This window comes from Zeus faber (genome assembly GCF_960531495.2).
Source record: "Zeus faber genome assembly, chromosome: 3".
In the NCBI taxonomy this organism is placed as follows: Eukaryota; Metazoa; Chordata; class Actinopteri; order Zeiformes; family Zeidae; genus Zeus; species Zeus faber.
In genome coordinates this window covers 6,591,273-6,608,198 of record NC_137190.1, presented here as the reverse complement: position 1 = coordinate 6,608,198, position 16,926 = coordinate 6,591,273, and the positions used below count along the sequence as shown (strand labels likewise).

The window sequence follows — 16,926 nt, the reverse complement described above, 5'->3', positions numbered from 1 at the left end:
TTTTGGTTTCATAAAATGACTAATTAGTATTTTTCACGCACGTTCGCTTCCTCCACCGCGGACAGCTCCTCTTCCCGTGCGTGTGCGTGCGTGTGCGTGCGGGGTGAGGAGCTGTCCATCCCCGTGGTGCTGAAACCACAGTGCAGCTCCTCCGTCCCTGTTGAAAAACCTTGCGCTGTATTAATTCCTCACATTGGGCCAAATCAATAAAATAAGGCTAATCTGGGGCAATTGCTGAATCTTTATTTGTTTTTTTTTATTTTTCTTCTTCATCTTTGTCATCAAATTGTTCATTTACCTTTCACGAGCTTAATGATAATAAAAATGCATGTGTTATTTGCGTTTGCGAGGATTTCACATGACACAATGGCTGTTGAGTGTTGGGTGTTGTGGCCGCCACCTTGAGATTGAATGGATGGCGAGCACATCATTGTCCTTGGGGTTGTCTTTGAGGGCCGGTGGAACTGAACCGCCGCGTGTGAATACGTCGACACCGTACGGACGGAAAAGTTACTAAAACAGCCTGCGATGCACAGCGGGTAGGAGGATTAATGCCATTTAATGGGTATGGAGATCAGTGTGAGGAGGGAGCACTCAAAGTCACTGCATTTCACCTGCCTGTGTGTGTGTGTGTGTGTGTATGTGTGTGTGTGTGTGTGTTTGTTTTTGTGTGTATGTGTGTGTGTGTGTGTGTGTGCGTCTATGTGTGTATGTGCGTGTGCATGTGCATATGTGTGTGTGCGTGTGTGTGCGTGCGTGTGCGCGCTCCCTCTAACTTTGTGTGAACATTGCCGATCCTGGTGTTTCTTGAGGTAACCACTGAGCAATCCTTTTATGGGGCGGAAGGCTACGAGTGCAATCCGAAAAGAAAATTCTAATTTCTAGATTAAATTTAAGCTTTTCCCCTGCTAACTCATAATGATCTCAAATAAAAATAAAAATGAAAATAAAAACAAAAATAACAATAATATAATTTTAAGTAATTTCACCTTTTGGGAACAAAAGAGATAATGCTAAAGTGAATACTGCAGTTGGGATTCAATAGTGTATTGATTATGTGATGATTTGATGATATGATTGATGATTGATATAATTATCCATTTTGTATTTAAATACCCATCACTCAGATCAATACTGTACAGCGCAACCATAGAGTTGCCATTTTAGAACCTATAACTGCAATTGGTGCCCAGAGCTGCATGTATAATGTACCTCCAGTATTGGGGGTGTTTTTTGTTCTGGCTTACAAAATAAGACGTTGGATACATTACATTTTTCATCCACAATGTGAAACGAAAACATTAATCACAAGCAACATGTCCCTGCTCAAAATCATTTCATGATAATCCCCAGAACAACAGATTCAGGCTCTGCAATCTGATCTTGCGGCTGAATAACCTTAAAATATGGACAGAACCATTTGCCGTCCAGCCGTAGCAGTGTTACACGCAAACAGAAATGAAATGCCGGGTCACTGCTCCTGCTGGCAGACTCCTTGTCTTAGCGAGGTAACATCTCGTCCTTTCATCCTTAAATGAAATGTTCTGTGTTGCGTATTTTTTTATTTTTTTGTCTTTATCCTATTTTTAGCTTGTTAATCAACTGATCTCGGATTTATTTTTCATCTGTTCTGGATCTCTCCGTGCGTTTGTTCAAACATCGCCGCCATCTCCAGCTATTTTCTCATCTCCCCCTCGCCCCGGCCCCCTCGCCCACTTGACAGCACCTTGACAGGACTGGAAAAGAACTAACTCACTGCGGTTGCTCCCTTGTAGGTCTCCCTCATCGGAAGACGCAGCAAACGGACGCAGCGCTGAGCACCTAGCCGCCCCCGACCAGCCACTATGGAGACACGCCGAGCCCTGCCAGTGACCTTTATCGCGCCGTGAATGCAAGCGCTGATGCTCGACGAGAAAACAAGTCACCCCTTTCTTGTCATCTGAGGAGGAGCCATTTATCTGAAGAGAGGGAGGCCAGAGTCGCGTCGGCAAACAAACAAGCAGAAGACGGGCCGAACAAAAAAGACACAGAGAGCGAGCGAGCAAAGGAAGAAAGCAAAGATCCTCGGGATGTCGAAGCGCTGGGAGGAGGCGCTGATGGATCTGTGGACTTCCTTGTTGCTGGTGTGGATTACTTGTCACCCCCACACGTTGGCGACACCCATCGCGGGCCAGTCCGAAAGCGTACAAACCGGTGGGTCCGTGGCAATGGCAAACGGTCTTGGCGAAGGACAAAGATTACTGAGCCGCGCCAAGAGGGGCTGGGTTTGGAATCAAATGTTTGTGCTGGAGGAATTCTCTGGACCCGATCCAATCCTAGTTGGCAGGGTGAGTTCCGTGATTGTCAGCTTTATATTAAGCTCGCTTATCTTGTGGAAGCATTAATTTCGGTCATTTGAATGCTCCTTTTTTTGTTTCCCACGGGCAGGGGGAGGGTGGCTCCCTGGGAGGGGGAGGGTGGGTGATGAAGAGAGACACGGAGCATCCGGGGGGGGGGGCGGTTTGAATCACGAAATGCTTTCGGAAAATTTCTCTGATACGGTGCTTGCCCTTGAAATGTGAAACGCTGACCAAGACACAAGAGCTTTATACACTTTTCAATGTGAGTTTGTCAACTTTTTGAACACAGTGGAACAAAGTTATACCGTACCACTCAGTTACCCGTTTCATCTGCCCCATCAAGCCTATTGCTCCGCTAACATATAACATATAAATATAGCAGCCTGGCAGCTAGCTCGCGGCCCATCGCTGGGCCTCACCTGGGGAAGAGTGGGAGCTGGCAGCTGCGCTCGCCCCTCCCTTGACTAGCGCCCAAACACCTTGGCAAAGGGGCGGGAAAACACAGGTCCGCTGAGCGTAATATTTGATCCTGTTCACTGATAACTCTCGCAAACATTGTACCGGTACCCGCGTTTCTTTTTTTTCTTCTCGTTAATCCGTGCGTACGCATTTCTTAGGGCCCCGGACGTTCCTCCCGTTACTCCCGTAAGAACCGGAAGCCCGGGCCTTGTTTCCCGCGGCTGCGGGCGAACGGGCGAAGCCGCTCGTGACCGCCCTCGCCGCTCTGACTTCCCTTTTCCTCCCGCCTCCCATCCTCTCCCGTGTCATATGGCCGTATCAATTAAACATTCGCCGCCATGCGGGATTTGCACCTGTCTTTTCCCAAATACCATACGAACACATAAACGCTGTTAAGTGATGCATTAATATTTTAGGCAAGTCAATTAGGCAGCCTCTGCAGGGTTCAGCGTTGGCTGCTCATCACATAGCTGAAGCAAACGTACACAACAGCAGTGACAGGAGCTGTTGCTCTGAGCATGGGTGGTATGCTCGTGTGTGTGTGTGTGTGACTGTGTGTGTGTGTGTGTGTGTGTGTGCGTGCGTGTGTGTGTCTGTGCGTATCGCCAGCAGCTACTTTTTCAGGCGACGGGGACGGGTGACACGTTTTCTAGTTTTTTCCCGCTGTCATACACAAAACGCACTCTTGGGGCTGCAGCAGACGCTTAATTCCACAAGCCCGACTACGGCACATGTTAGCCACGCAGAAAAAAACCCCAAAAAAACACGAATATCATGACTGATGGAGAGGCGGGGAGGTGCTGCACGCCGGGTGGAGGGAGGCGCAGGTCACAACTAGATACGGTGACGGAGGAGAGCGTCATCTGCAAGGTTAAGTGCTCACAAGCATGCCTGGCAAAGATAAGTCAGACCGAGATGGCAACGCCTTGGTTCAAGCCCATCCATCTCCCTCCCTCTCTCTCTTCCTCTGTCACTTTCTCCTTCTCCTACCCTTTCCGTATATTTCTCAGGCTTAATTAAAAAATGTGAACCAAATGGCAGTGGGAGGTGTGAATTCAAATGGGTCAGGCGGCTCTCCGGCGGTTTTATCTGTTATTTTATTTTCCCCCGTCTCCTTGAGGTATGTGAGAGCAGCCATGTCTGTGGGCCGAATTATCAAGGAACAGCAGGCTGACATTGGACCCGCTCAATCCTCTGCCTTTTACAGCTTGATACCGCGAGGTTTAATTATACATGCGTCCTCCGTCTCACGACTGACCTCCCTTCACCGCCACATGGGTGAAAATGCACAGAAATTAAGGAAGAGGAAGACAGGGGCTAGAGATTCACAGAAATAAACCGGGAAAGACAGAGAGAGGGAGAGAGAGAGAGAGAGAGGGAGAGACAGACAGAGCGAGAGAGAGAGAGAGAGAGACAGGCAGCGAGAGAGAGAGAGAGAGAGAGAGAGAGAGAGAGACAGACAGAGCGAGAGAGAGAGAGACAGAGAAGGGGAGAGAGAGAGAGAGAGAGAGAGAGAAATAGAGAGAGAGATAGAGAGAGAGAGCATAAAGGCAGCAAATCGAGGGTGTCACGGGGGTGGGGGGCGGGATGGGGTGAGGGAGCGAGGACCGCCGCGAGTCGTGACAGCGCCCTTTCCCCGCTGCCATCCTTTGCACTGCGTCGTCTCTCGACATTGGGATTCGAGGAGCTCGGCGCTCGTCAGTCCCAGCGGCGACGGTGCTGGGAAAGGGAAGGGGGGGGGGGGGGGGGGGGAGGGCAGACCACGCGGGTACCTGTTAAAGCGAAGCCGCGGAGACAGCTGTGAAAGCTCGCCGCTCCACTCTAGCTTAAAAAGTGCTACGTGGTGTTGGAAGGGATTTTCGGATTACCCACCACGAGGTTTTTTCGGGGGAAACAGCCCGTCATTAAGAGAGCGTCACGAGCAGGCGGGGTGCGCCCGTTGCTGATAGGGAGCTGGGACGGTCCCCCCCGCGAGCGGGGCCCGACCGTCTTTAGCGATGGCGGCGTTTAACACCGTCCTCACCATGAAAACCGTGGGGTCAAGGATGAGACGCGGGGTCCAGACGGCGCATCCAACCGCCCGTTAGAGCTGCGCTGGGCGCCGGCGTCCACACGTGGCTCCGGGCGCCCGGTGCCGGGGGGCTCGGGACGGAGGGGAGACGCGCTGCGCGCCCACCCCCTGCCGCGGGGGGCTTCGAAGCGACAAAAGGATGGGACCCTCGGCGTCGCGGTGCCGAAGTTTGAAATCACCTCGGCGTAGAAAAACGACGGAGGGCGAATTGCTTTGCAAGTTGTTCGCAAGCAGGAGGAAGGCGGCACACGTAGTGCAGTGCCAGTACCGTCTCACAGCCTCGGATGGCGTTCCGGGGGGCGGCCTCCCCTCCCCCGCTGCCTTTTAAAATGTCGTGTAAAAACAATTGGTAATGACGGGCCCGGGCGACCGCCATGTGGTGGAGGTGCAACGGGAATTGATGGATCCCTTCCCCCATTGTCCGATCGTCCTTTTCAGTCGCCTCGCTGCTGTGTTTGTGCGCTGTGTGTAGACGTGCAGGCGCCTGTGTGCGTGTGTGTGCTTGTGTGTGTGTGTGTGTGTGTGTGTGTGTGTGTTTTCCCACAAACAGAATTGATAATCAGCAATTAATATTCATCAATTCCGAGCGCAATACAAAATTGTGGGGACTGACAGTGGTAAAGGCGAACGTTTGATAGTACAGTATATTCGGCAAAAAATAAAAATAATGGATGTGTCCGTAGAAATGTCTTCACCCCGGTGCGTGCGTGCGCTGATGGAAAGGGAACGCTTACAAACAAGCTGTTCGACAGGGTTCCCAGCGAGCCGCCGCGCGGTGTGTGAGCTCCCACCGCATTAGTAACGTCGGCCCGCAAAGGTCCCCGTGCCAGATGCAGTGGCCACTTTCCCAAATATCGCCGGCTCAGGCCCGGTGTGCGCTGCGGGAGTGAGCGCAGAGCCCTGTCCTCCTAAAAACCTGTCGCGTGGGGGGCGTCTCGAATGTCTCGACTCTCGGGAAAAGATGAAATCTGTTCCTTCTCTCCCGCTCTACCGCCCGATTTTAGGGGAGAGTTGGATTTATGTACAGGGATGTATCATTTATTTTTTTCTTTACCTGCATGCATTCTGCCAGCCTGTAAACGAAAAAAGGCGTGGGTGTTTTTTTTATTTTTTTTATTATATAAGTCATCTTGAGCATCGGATATACTGCATGCATTAAGTTCATTTTGTGGTTTTAAGATTACAGGGTGTGGGCGGGTTAAAGACGAGCGCCGCCACCGTTTGCTGCGCGACGATCCTGCTTCTCTCCGTCCTTTGAAGCAGCGTCTCTGCCACGGACGCAACACGCGCCGAGCTATGAAATCTTTATCTGGTGTGCCGACAGAATTCCATTCAGACCTCCGCTGATGCTTTGGCTCCCGCACTTTTTGACTGATGCGAGACGCCCAGTCTATAAATACTGATGCATGGTACTTCTGCTCGTGGCGGAATCGCCTCACGTGCCCTGTCTCTCTCTCTCTCTGTCTCTCTCTCTCTCTCTCTCTCTCTCTGTCTCTCTCTCTCCCTGTGACGGTGCGATTATGGCGCAAGCAGCTCTTGAGCCCGGCAAGCTCGCCTTCGGGGCCCCACTGGTCGTGCTAAGATGGTGCGGTAAACACTTGGTACCCTTTGGTGGGCGTGGGCGGCGGGCCGGGGGGGGGGGGGGGGGGGGGGGGTTGCCGGAGGTGGGCGAGGCAAGATGGAGGCCGGACGCAGGCCGTCAACCTCTCATGGGCTGACCACGGAAGAGCTGGCCGCGTCAACCTCTCATCCGCCCACCAATCAGCCGCGCCGATTCCGGTCTGGCCGGCGGCCTCCTGCTTGGCCGTCAACGATTTCCAAGCGGATATCGAGCTGCGTCGCCATGATTGATGTGCGAGGAGTGAGAGTTAACGAGTGTATTAGCTGAATTATTATCGGTGATTGATAGCTGTGTTAAGGAGGAAATTATAAGCATCGGCTGTGGAATAATAAGGCTTGAAATGTTGCCCAAATTGGACGGCGCTCAGGTGGTGACGACAGAGCGGCGGGGCTGTGTTGAAATGGCGTCGCGGCGCAGTGTTGTTTCTGTGAGGGGGGCGGCGGAAAGCCTGTCGATGGGTTTGTGTTGGTGGATATTTCACCCGTCGGTTTCCCACACCCACAGCATCTCCTCCACTCGAGTTCTCTTATCTCTCAGCAGGCGATAGCACAAAGATCTGTATTGAGCCCGGTAGCAGTGGCCCTGTGTCTCTGGGTCCTTAGCTATCGGTTTCGCTTCCTTCCTCTGGTGGTAATTTGTGAAATAAAAAACATCCATCCGTCCTCCACCTCTGTGCTGCTTTTTTACTCCCTCGATGGCCTCTTTCTCTCTCTCTCTCTCTCTCTCTCTCTCGCGCACTCTCTCCTCTCTCTCCCCTGCTTTTCCTTTCCACAGATGTACCTTTTCACTGTGGTAGTATATCACCACAGCACCACTGTGGTGACCACATCACTGGACCAAAGCCACGCTGCTGGGCTCCATTAAAGCCTCTCTCTCTCTCTCTCTCTCTCTCTCTCTCTCTCTCTCTCGCTCTCCCTCGCCCCGTTCCCCCAACTCTCTCTGTTCCATCCTGTCTGTAATAAAACACTGGTAGCGGCGGTGGCTCTGATGGAGCTGTGGGATCACATTAGCGCTGCCCTCGAGGGGCTTGACAGGTTGTCTATGGCTCTGCGCTGCCGTTGTCCTGGTTCCCATTAACAAGTCTTTGTGTGTTTCTGTGAGCGTGTGTGCATGTGTCGCACATTGTACGGTATCGTGACATATTTTGGAGGGCGGCATGCAAAAATGACACAAGAAGACACTGAGCGGAGAAGATTACTGCCGATTCTGTTTGATTTCCGTGATATGTGATATCGTTGCTGGTTAAAGATAGCACTTTACAAAAATCACAATCCATATTGTTTTGCTAAGAATCATACTGTTAAAAAAGTAGGCAGCTCAACTTTCTTTCTTCTTATTGCTGTGTGCACTCCACCCTCTCCGCCTCCTCTAATCACCGTCTGCATCTCAGTGTTGCACAGAGACACACGATTAGGGAGCAGCAACACGCAGACATTCACATACTCAGCACAGCTCATCAATTAAAAAAAAAAAAAAAAAGAAAAAAAAAAGAAATGATGTTTCCAAGTTCGTCGGATGAGAAAAAACGATTTTGTGACGCAATCCCAGAATGAGAGGGAAATCAAAGTCCGGCTTCCGTGTTTCACGGGGAGGCAGGTGACACGTCTCGTCCCGGACTCCGAGGAACTCTCTGCTTAATGCAAAATGACGAGGCGGACGCAGCGACGCACATCTGTGGCTCGCCGTGATGAGATCACATGAGGGCTTGCTTCCTTTTCCGTTTTTTTTTTTTCAACACTACTGATTATTCCAAACAAATGGGCCCATTAAAGGGCTGTTATCCCTCTATCATGCCATCCATGAGGTTTTTTAGTGCTTCACCGGTTGTGTTGACTGCTTGGCCCTGATGGGATTTTACAAATGTGAAATCTGCATTACAGAGCTCATTTGAGTCCTTCATGTAAATCGGACTCAGGCCCCTCCCGCAACCCTACATTATGGATCACAGCCAATGATCTTTGACTATTTGCGCAAACTCCACCCTCCACAGAGCCTGCCTTGAGCCGCACCTTGCTCAGTCAGATCGCCAATCAACCCGGACCATGAGAAACACGATTGCAACACCCACCCAAATGGCTTGTTCAGCATTAAGGAGAAGGTCTCTACATAATAACTGAAAACGAATTGGTAGCAGCTTTTTCTCTGAAAAAAAAAGAACAACTTGGGGCATTTAATGATTCGAGCTTGGACCTTAGATCAGGATGTGTTAGCAGTCTCCTCCATTAGTGTTTTTGTTTCTCCGTCGGCGGTTCCACTGCTTCCTTCTTCCTATAGCTCCTGCCCTGCAGAGATGGCTTCACTTCGTCCTCATTTCTCCTCCTCTCCTGCTTTCCTTGCCCGACCATGCCTGGCCTGGGCTGGCTGTGCAGAGGTGGAGCGCTTAGCCGGCTAAATCATCTGGCACTCTGCCTTGAACCTTGCTCTGGCTAATTTATCTGAACTAAAAGGGTTCACCTCCAGTGCTTGGCTTGTGCATTGCTTTGGCTAAATTAGTCTCCTCTTCAAAATGGGGGATTTGCCTTGTTCAGCTTGTGTTTCTTTCAAAGATACCCACTGCAATTTAACAGGCTTATGCCTCTTGGCGTCCGTCTTTAATGACGTTTAAATGATTGCTGGATCTTCTGTGCCAAATATTGGTGTTGCATCAAAGCGCATTTGGACAGGAAATGATCGGCGAGTCAATTAAGGGAACATTAAGGAGACTGATCTTGGATAGTCTGCTTCACGCTACATTTGAGGAATAGATCTGGACCATATTCTCCAGTCAAAACAACTGGGCACGCGCCGGCGCAGCTTGAGCATTAAATTAGGTTTTGATTATTCAAATCTGATTATTCAAATCAAAAGATTATCATTATCTGAAACCTGCTAATTGGCCCCTGCCTGTGACACGGTAGTCGCGGGCACCGGGGGCTCCAGCAGCAGCGGCGGCAGCTGGTACCCTCGCTCCCCGGCGCCAGCGAGCTCTTGCGGGCTCGTTGTTTGGCTCTCCTCCCCGAGCCGCCCTCTCCCATGGATGGCGGCTCAGCGGATGCAAAGCGCCGCAGGCGGCTGCGGTCGGCTTATCCCGATACACGTACCATCAAGCCAAACCGGGCCGGCTGAAGTAATCTTGTTAAGGATGGATGTTGTTTTTGTGTTGACTGTGAGTGTGTGTGCGTGAGTGCGTGCGTGCGTGCGTGTGTGTGTGTGTGTGTGTGTACTGAGCTTCATGGTAAACTGGGGGTGCACGTGGGCTGTGGCAGAAAGACAATGGGGAGGCGGCGGTTGTGGGGGTGGGAAGGGGGGGTACCTATTTCTGGCACTTAAAAGATGACAGTCCTCAGCCTCTCTCTTCCCCACTAACTACTTCCTCAGTTCTCCCTATTCTACTTCTATTCCCCTCCCTCCTACCTCCTCCCTCCTGCCTCCTCCCTCCTCCTTCTCCCTTTTCGCGCCCGCCCTCCCTCCCCCGGCACTCATACACTAAAATAACAACCGCGGAATAAACAGCTTGGGTGACATTCTCCTGTAGACGGGTATCTCCACCTATAACTGGTATTAAAGACGGTGATCATCATCGTCGGCGAAGAGAAGAGAGAGGGTTGCTCACCTCAATCTCTCTGATGTGGCTATTACTGTGCGGCTGATATGACAGCGGCAAAACAAAGGGAGGGAAAGCTTCCGCAGAGGATCAACGGCTCAATCCCTTCTCCTCGTCCTCGTCCTCGTCGCTCCATCCCTCTCAGGCGCTATCGCCCGGTGTTTCGCGTCTCTCGCTTCGAGTCCCTCTGTGCCTCTTCCCCCTTTTTTTCTGTGCGACTATCACCACTCCACCTACTGCACCTACCAATCTCTCCACAGTCTTTTAATCCCCCAGCTTTTTTTTTTTTTTTTCTTCCTCCGCCACTATTCCTTACACTTGTATCCGGGCGCCAACAGACTGCGGCTTTGACCTTCTCACAAATGAATTATTTCAGTTTAATGATCCCCCTTCTGCAGAAACGTAAGAGGTTTGCTGAACTAAAGCTCGGAAGGGAGTGTGTGTGTGTGTGTGTGTGTGTGTGTGTGTGTGTGTGTGTGTGTGTGTGTGTGTGTGTGTGTGTGTGTATGGGTGCATGTGTGTGTGTGTGTGTGTGTGTGTGTATGGGTGCATGTGTGTGTGTGTGTGTGTGTGTGTGTGTGTGTGTGTCTCGGGGGTGGGGGAGGAGGGTGGGGTGGTGAAAGGGCAGCACCCACACACTCCTGTACTTTAATCTTCATCCTCAGTCATACAGAGCAGATACCTTGCTCCCTCTTAATAACACCTCCTCTTATATTATTTGTATCTCCGAGCCGCTCTGTGTGCGTTTGAGCGGGTCTAGCCGCGGGAAGGAAGATTAAGAGCGAATCTCTGGATCTAACAAGCAGGTGGTGACGGAATCAGGCAAATTGCGCCGTTCGCAGCTGATGGATGGGTATTCCCTCCTACTCATCTTCTCTCCTTTTCTCTCCTCTCCCTTTGTCTTCCTCCAATTTTGGATTAATTATTTTGTTTCCTGTTGGATCACAAAGAGGGTTTCGGAGGTGGGGGGTTGGGGGGGTGGGTGGCGTATGAAAAATTCAGAACATTATAATATAAAATCCTGATGAGTCATAAATGCTTAATGGGAATCAGGGCAGCGTGGGACTGCTGGAAATGTTCTCGAATAAATCGCAGGAATACCCGCTCTTTGGCGGCGCTGTGGCGTGCGTGGCGGGTGGCGCGGCTCCGAAAAATCACCTTAGAAGGGCCACTCACAACAGGAGACCTCAGACATATGAAAAGCTTTGAAAGCGGGGCCGCCTGTTGCCGAGGCCCGGCTAATTTCTCTCCAGTCTGGACGTAAACGCCTTGTTGTTCCGCTGCTTGTGGATTGGACGCCCTCAAACAATGTGCCCCGATGAAATATTTATCTTTGCCCTCCCCGCTGTCCTCTCCTTTGTGTTTTTTAATGAAATAGAGGGATCCAAGAAAAAACTTCTGCGATTATGAATAATAGAACACCCAATTAGTGTAACAGCTTCGCAGATGGAGGAAGGAGCGAGGACGGAGCGGTGTAACGCAACCTCCTGACTGTTTACACCAGGGATCCTTCTGTGAGCGAGCTGCTGTATGGAGCAGCGGCCATGGAGCTCTACAGTGGGATGCTTTAGATCAATTGGAGCCCACACATCCTCATACATTCTCAATGTGCGGCTGCTAATGGCTCTTTGAAATGCAGAATTTCAAGTGGATTAAAAAAAATAGTAATAATAAAATAAAAACAGGAAATAAACCCTCACACAATAATCCGTATATTGAGAAAGATGTTCAAGTTGACATCCACAAAATTAGGTGCTGAAGGTATGCGTAAGCGATGCCCTTTTTTTCCCCCTAATGTAGCAGCAATTCATGATACAAATTCAGCCACTAAAACCCAGTGAAAGTAGAGTGTATACCTTCACCAAAGCAGCACAAATCACCTTTAGGGTGCGGGAGCCCCCCGTGGGGTCGTTAAACACACGCCCCTTCTCCTTCCCTTGCATCACTCCGTAAGTATGTGCTGCATGTGCTCGTGCGTGTTCGCTAAAGCCGATTGGTCGACCCGAACAATTACTCCAAATATCTATCTGGGGAACGATCTGCATGACTGGTGTCATCAGTTTTCAACAGTCGGCGTGGTGGCGTTTTGAGAAACGGATGGAAACGGACATACAGCAGTTTTTATGGACAGACAGTGTCACTAAAAAGAGAATGAAAGGAGGCGCGCAAGTCAAACAGTCAAGGGTTTGTTGAATTATATTTGTATTTTATTTAACCTCTATTTAACCAGGGTAGCCGCATGATGTTTGGATCTCTTTTCCGAGAGGGCCCAGACTAACAAAGGCATCAGGCAAAGTAAAAACAGACACAGCAGAAAAACATCCACAAATGTCCAGTAAAACGATTAAAACACAAGCATTAATCTGCTGCGTTCAAAAGGACGTCAAATAAAATTCTTTCCTCCTTTGCTCAACATCCGTGACTGGAACGTGCACGTTTCTGTGGCTCTGTAAGGGTTAAATGACTCCCCCCAACCCGCTGCAGCCTCCTCCATCTGGACCAAGACGCCGTCTCCATTGTTTCTCAATCTGTGCGGTAGCCCAACTGCTAATGTTTGCAGAAGCTGGGCCTTGTTGAATCTCCACTTGCCAAGATGCGGCATGTTTATCAGTATCTCTCCCACCACGCTGCACACTCAGATAGACACACACACACACACACACACACACCGCACTCCGACAAAGATAATGTCATGTTTTCTTATCTGTCCGCTAAATGAGACACTGTCGCTGTGTGTGCGCGCGCGTGCGTGTGCGTGTGTGCACGTGTGTGTTTGTTTAGACATGTCAGAGTTCACGTCGGCCAACGCCGGCGTCTGAGCGTGCGCTTGTGCACAGGAGCGCGATCGTCCGCACGTCGTGTCCGCAGTCAAAATGCTAATGTCATGTCCGTCGCCGTGACCTTTTCTCTTTTGTTGATGTCCAGTTTTTTCATTCACGCCGCGCTGGTGTCGCGGGACCTGTAATTGCCACCCCATGCCAACGCTGTCGCCTTATTAGTTTTCTAACAATGGCCTCTGCTCCGGTGAACGTATGTGTGTTCCAGCCCGGCTTTCTGCCTTTTCATACACACACACACACACACACACACATAGACCTCCATATGAGGCTATTTTCCTCCTACACACACACACACACACACACACACACACACACACGCACGCACGCACACACATACACACACACACACACACACACACACACACATAGACCTCCATATGAGGCTATTTTCCTCCTACACACACACACACACACACACACACACACACACACACGCACGCACGCACACACATACACACACACACACACACACACACATATAGACCTCCATATGAGGCTATTTTCCTCCTCCACACACACGAACACACGCACACACACACACACAAACACACATACACACACACACACACACACAATACCATATTAAGCATGCAGCTGCTTACATGTAAACAAGCATATCTGATCAATTTGAATTTAAAGCTCAGTCATGGCGATGTACAGATACTTGTATTTAATCGGATGTGTCTTAATATCCGCAGAATCTTTCCTGTCAGCGTAGCGATCAACGCTCGTTGCGGGCGATGTGTAGGGCTTCCTGCAAACCCACTCCAACACGGTGATGAGGAGGAGGGCGCTGCGACTCCATCACTTTCGCACGATTTTATTCCAATGAAAACAGAAGCAAAAATAGAAAAAAATCAGGGGCAGCATTTCGATTGGCCGTCTCAGGTGGGATTTCAGCGCACAATATATGTGTTAATATTTGCAATGCAAGCCGGCGTGTTGCATTCCAGCCTTTGTTGGGTCCCTGGCGAGCAGAAAAAACATGCATGCCAAAGAGGCGCATGCCTAATGAAATCCCGCTCGGCGGCGGCTGCACATTCTGTCGATATGCATCACATTCTGCAGGTTTCGACTCCTGGGATTAAGGCAGGGGGCGTTTGATCTCTGGGTGGTGGACGCGGCGGAGATGGTGCTGGGGGTGTCGGAGGAGGCCGGGCGGGGTGCATTAAATCACAACTCTACCAAATCTTGTTGTAAGAAGCAGCTGAGTAAGCGATCTGGACGCTCCCTATATGGACGGATGGGCTCACTCTGGATCTCCATGTAGTGTCCCCAGGATGTCTTTGGACGGTATGTATATATGTATATATGTATATATATATATATATATATATATATATATATATATATACACACACACACACACACACACACACACACACACACACACACACACACACACACACACACACACACACACACACACACACACGCTGTCTGATACTTTGCTTTGCAAGCTTGAATAAATCTCCCCAATCAGTGCGGACGATCACACAGGAAACGGAACTTATCTGATCCATAATGAGCGACATGGCCGGTCCCGGGCCCCTGAAAGCCTTTCCCGATGTGCAGGGTAGCAGATACCAGGGTCCCCCATGTCCACACTGGATCCACATGCGCTGGGGCAACCAACACAGCGAGCGGAGCGGGTGTGCCAGTTACGGAGCATAATTGCTACTAATGACCATTAGGAGTTTGGTTTTCTCCCTCCAGGGGCCTAGAAAAGGCCTTTCGTCTTATCAGTTGATTAGAAGCAAATAGTCAGGGCCGGATTCTGCATATTAAGTAAACAGGGGGCTAAAACGGTGTTACACTATCAGGGGGAAAGCTTAATGGAGTGGCAAAGAGCCCATGCTGTCCTAATGCCTGCACCATAACAAATGGACAACTGCTCATAGAGCCCCCACCACTTGTCACATCCGGGCGATGCTCTTTTGTCCCGCTCACCGAAAGTCAATCTGAAAGAAATTAATAAGCAAATAAAACTTTGTCGCTCCATCATGGCAGACTGCTTTCGACTTTATTATGCATTTTCTTTCATTTAGTTTCCTGTTTTTTTGGCGCAGTGCAGGCACTTGTGTTTTTCCAACATGATGCTGGCATCCAACTGTCAATGAAGTTGGTTCCTCTTCTCCGTGGACTCATTTGCATTATGCAAATGAATAGTTGATATGGATCTCCCCGTCTCCGATGAACATTTTGCACAGCAAATTGCCAAGCGAGTAATTACATATTGACAATGTGATTTTACACGGGAAATGATTGTATGGAATGGCATCCATCTCATTTGAACGACAGGGGAAATAAACAAATAGATGAACAAATAGATAGATAAAAATATAGAAATCTAAATATAGATAAAAAATAAATGTTAACATCGTCAAGTAAACAGTGAGATCATCTCTGTGTCGCCTCCAAAGCAGTGAGCGGTGGCGTCTGCGCGGGCCGGGGAGACGCCGACACACCTTCCTCTGTCATGGCAGCTCATCAGGAGTGTCTGTGATGCGTTCCTACCTCCGCCACCTTTGGCTGCACAGCGTGTTGGTGGCTCTGCGTATTAATTAATTCCAAAGATAATTAAGAATACTAATTAATTGTCTGCCTCTGCTGCGCTCCACTTAAGCTCGAGCAACATCAATAACAATCCATCCCGTGATGGAACTTTGCGGGAGTGTCACTTGGCTGGTGATGTAATTCCACAGCATGCACGTCTTCAAAGCTGAAAGGCGGCGCTCTCCATACAAATGTGCTTCTCCTGATTGTAGTTGTATGTAGTGTACTGATGTCGTTACGAGTATCATGACCAAAGGTGCACAATCTTTGTTGTTTTATTATTATTATTATTATTATTTTTATTTTTTTTAAATCTTTGCACGATTTGTGCACAGTCTTTAAAAGGATAAATGTGTGTATTCACGGGTAAAATGAATGATATTGCAGACAACTTTTATGTAAGTGCTGTTTTCTTGGGTTATCGTTGACTTTTATTGTTATCTTTCTTTGAAGGGCTGATGGTTGTTGTTGCCCGGGTGTGATCTGTTTTTTTTAATCAATTTAACAAAAGAACATCTGGGCTGTAAAAGAAGTAGTGTACATATATTTATTTTTCCCGTCTCCGAGGCCCGTCCCCAAAACAGTGACTCCGAGGTGGCAGCCAATAGAAAACATCACTGTGGATGATTCACTGTTTGCTGCAGGCTCCGGTCCAAAACGCTCCTCTAGATGAGGTCCGTGGGGCTGAAACGCAGGTAAAATAAAATGTTAATGTGATGTCCCTATGTTGTGATATAATATACTTATAGAACCCTTTTTGCAAAGAGTACAATTTAGTATTTATATTTAAATTTATGTATATTCTGATTGTGGATCTCTGCTTTTTTCCAACCCATCTCTATTTCCTTAGCCAATTTACAACAACAGACACACAGCACTTAAATGCTCCGTCTGTGTCTGCTACCCCCAGCAACCCTGAAAAAACAGTCAATAAACAATTAATTACCTCATTCATAACGGCCTCTTTCAAAGTCAGATTTCCTTTCGCGTGTGCGCTGCATAATTGCAGGAGGAAATCATTTCCCAGTGTGTTCGGAAGCCAATGTGTTTGCATCAGCGCCGATGCTCTAATATCATGTGTCCCGAGAGATTGGCACCTGGAGGAAAACGGGAAGAGAAATAAAAAAAATACAGAGAGAGAGGGAGAGGGGGAGAGAGAGGGAGAGAGAGGGAGAGGGAGAGGGGGAGAGAGAGAGAGAGAGAGAGAGGGAGGGGGAGAGAGAGGGAGAGAGAGAGAGAGGGAGAGGGGGAGAGAGAGAGAGAGAGGGAGAGGGGGAGAGAGAGAGAGAGAGAGAGGGAGAGAGAGAGAAAGGAGGGAAAAAAGGGGAAAAAAATGAGCGAGTGTGCAGCTGCATTTTCTCCTCCACTAATGGAAAACCCTCAAAAGGAGTCCATTTTTCTTCATCTCCCCAGGTCCACAGGACCTTTAAACAGCGCGAGGCACAAAAAAGAAGGAG

General features: G+C 49.4%; 1 protein-coding gene across 1 annotated transcript in view; it reads left to right on the top strand.

The window, feature by feature from the left end:
* Nucleotides 1–2,069: 2,069 nt before the first annotated feature.
* cdh8 (cadherin 8) overlaps nt 2,070–16,926 on the top strand; it is a gene marked incomplete at both ends in the record, with an annotated part of 95,242 nt that continues 80,385 nt past the window's right edge. Inside the window, one exon of the mRNA XM_079997092.1 lies at nt 2,070–2,327. Within this exon, the coding sequence (XP_079853218.1) occupies nt 2,070–2,327 (258 nt within the window). The remainder of the gene's footprint in view (nt 2,328–16,926) is intronic.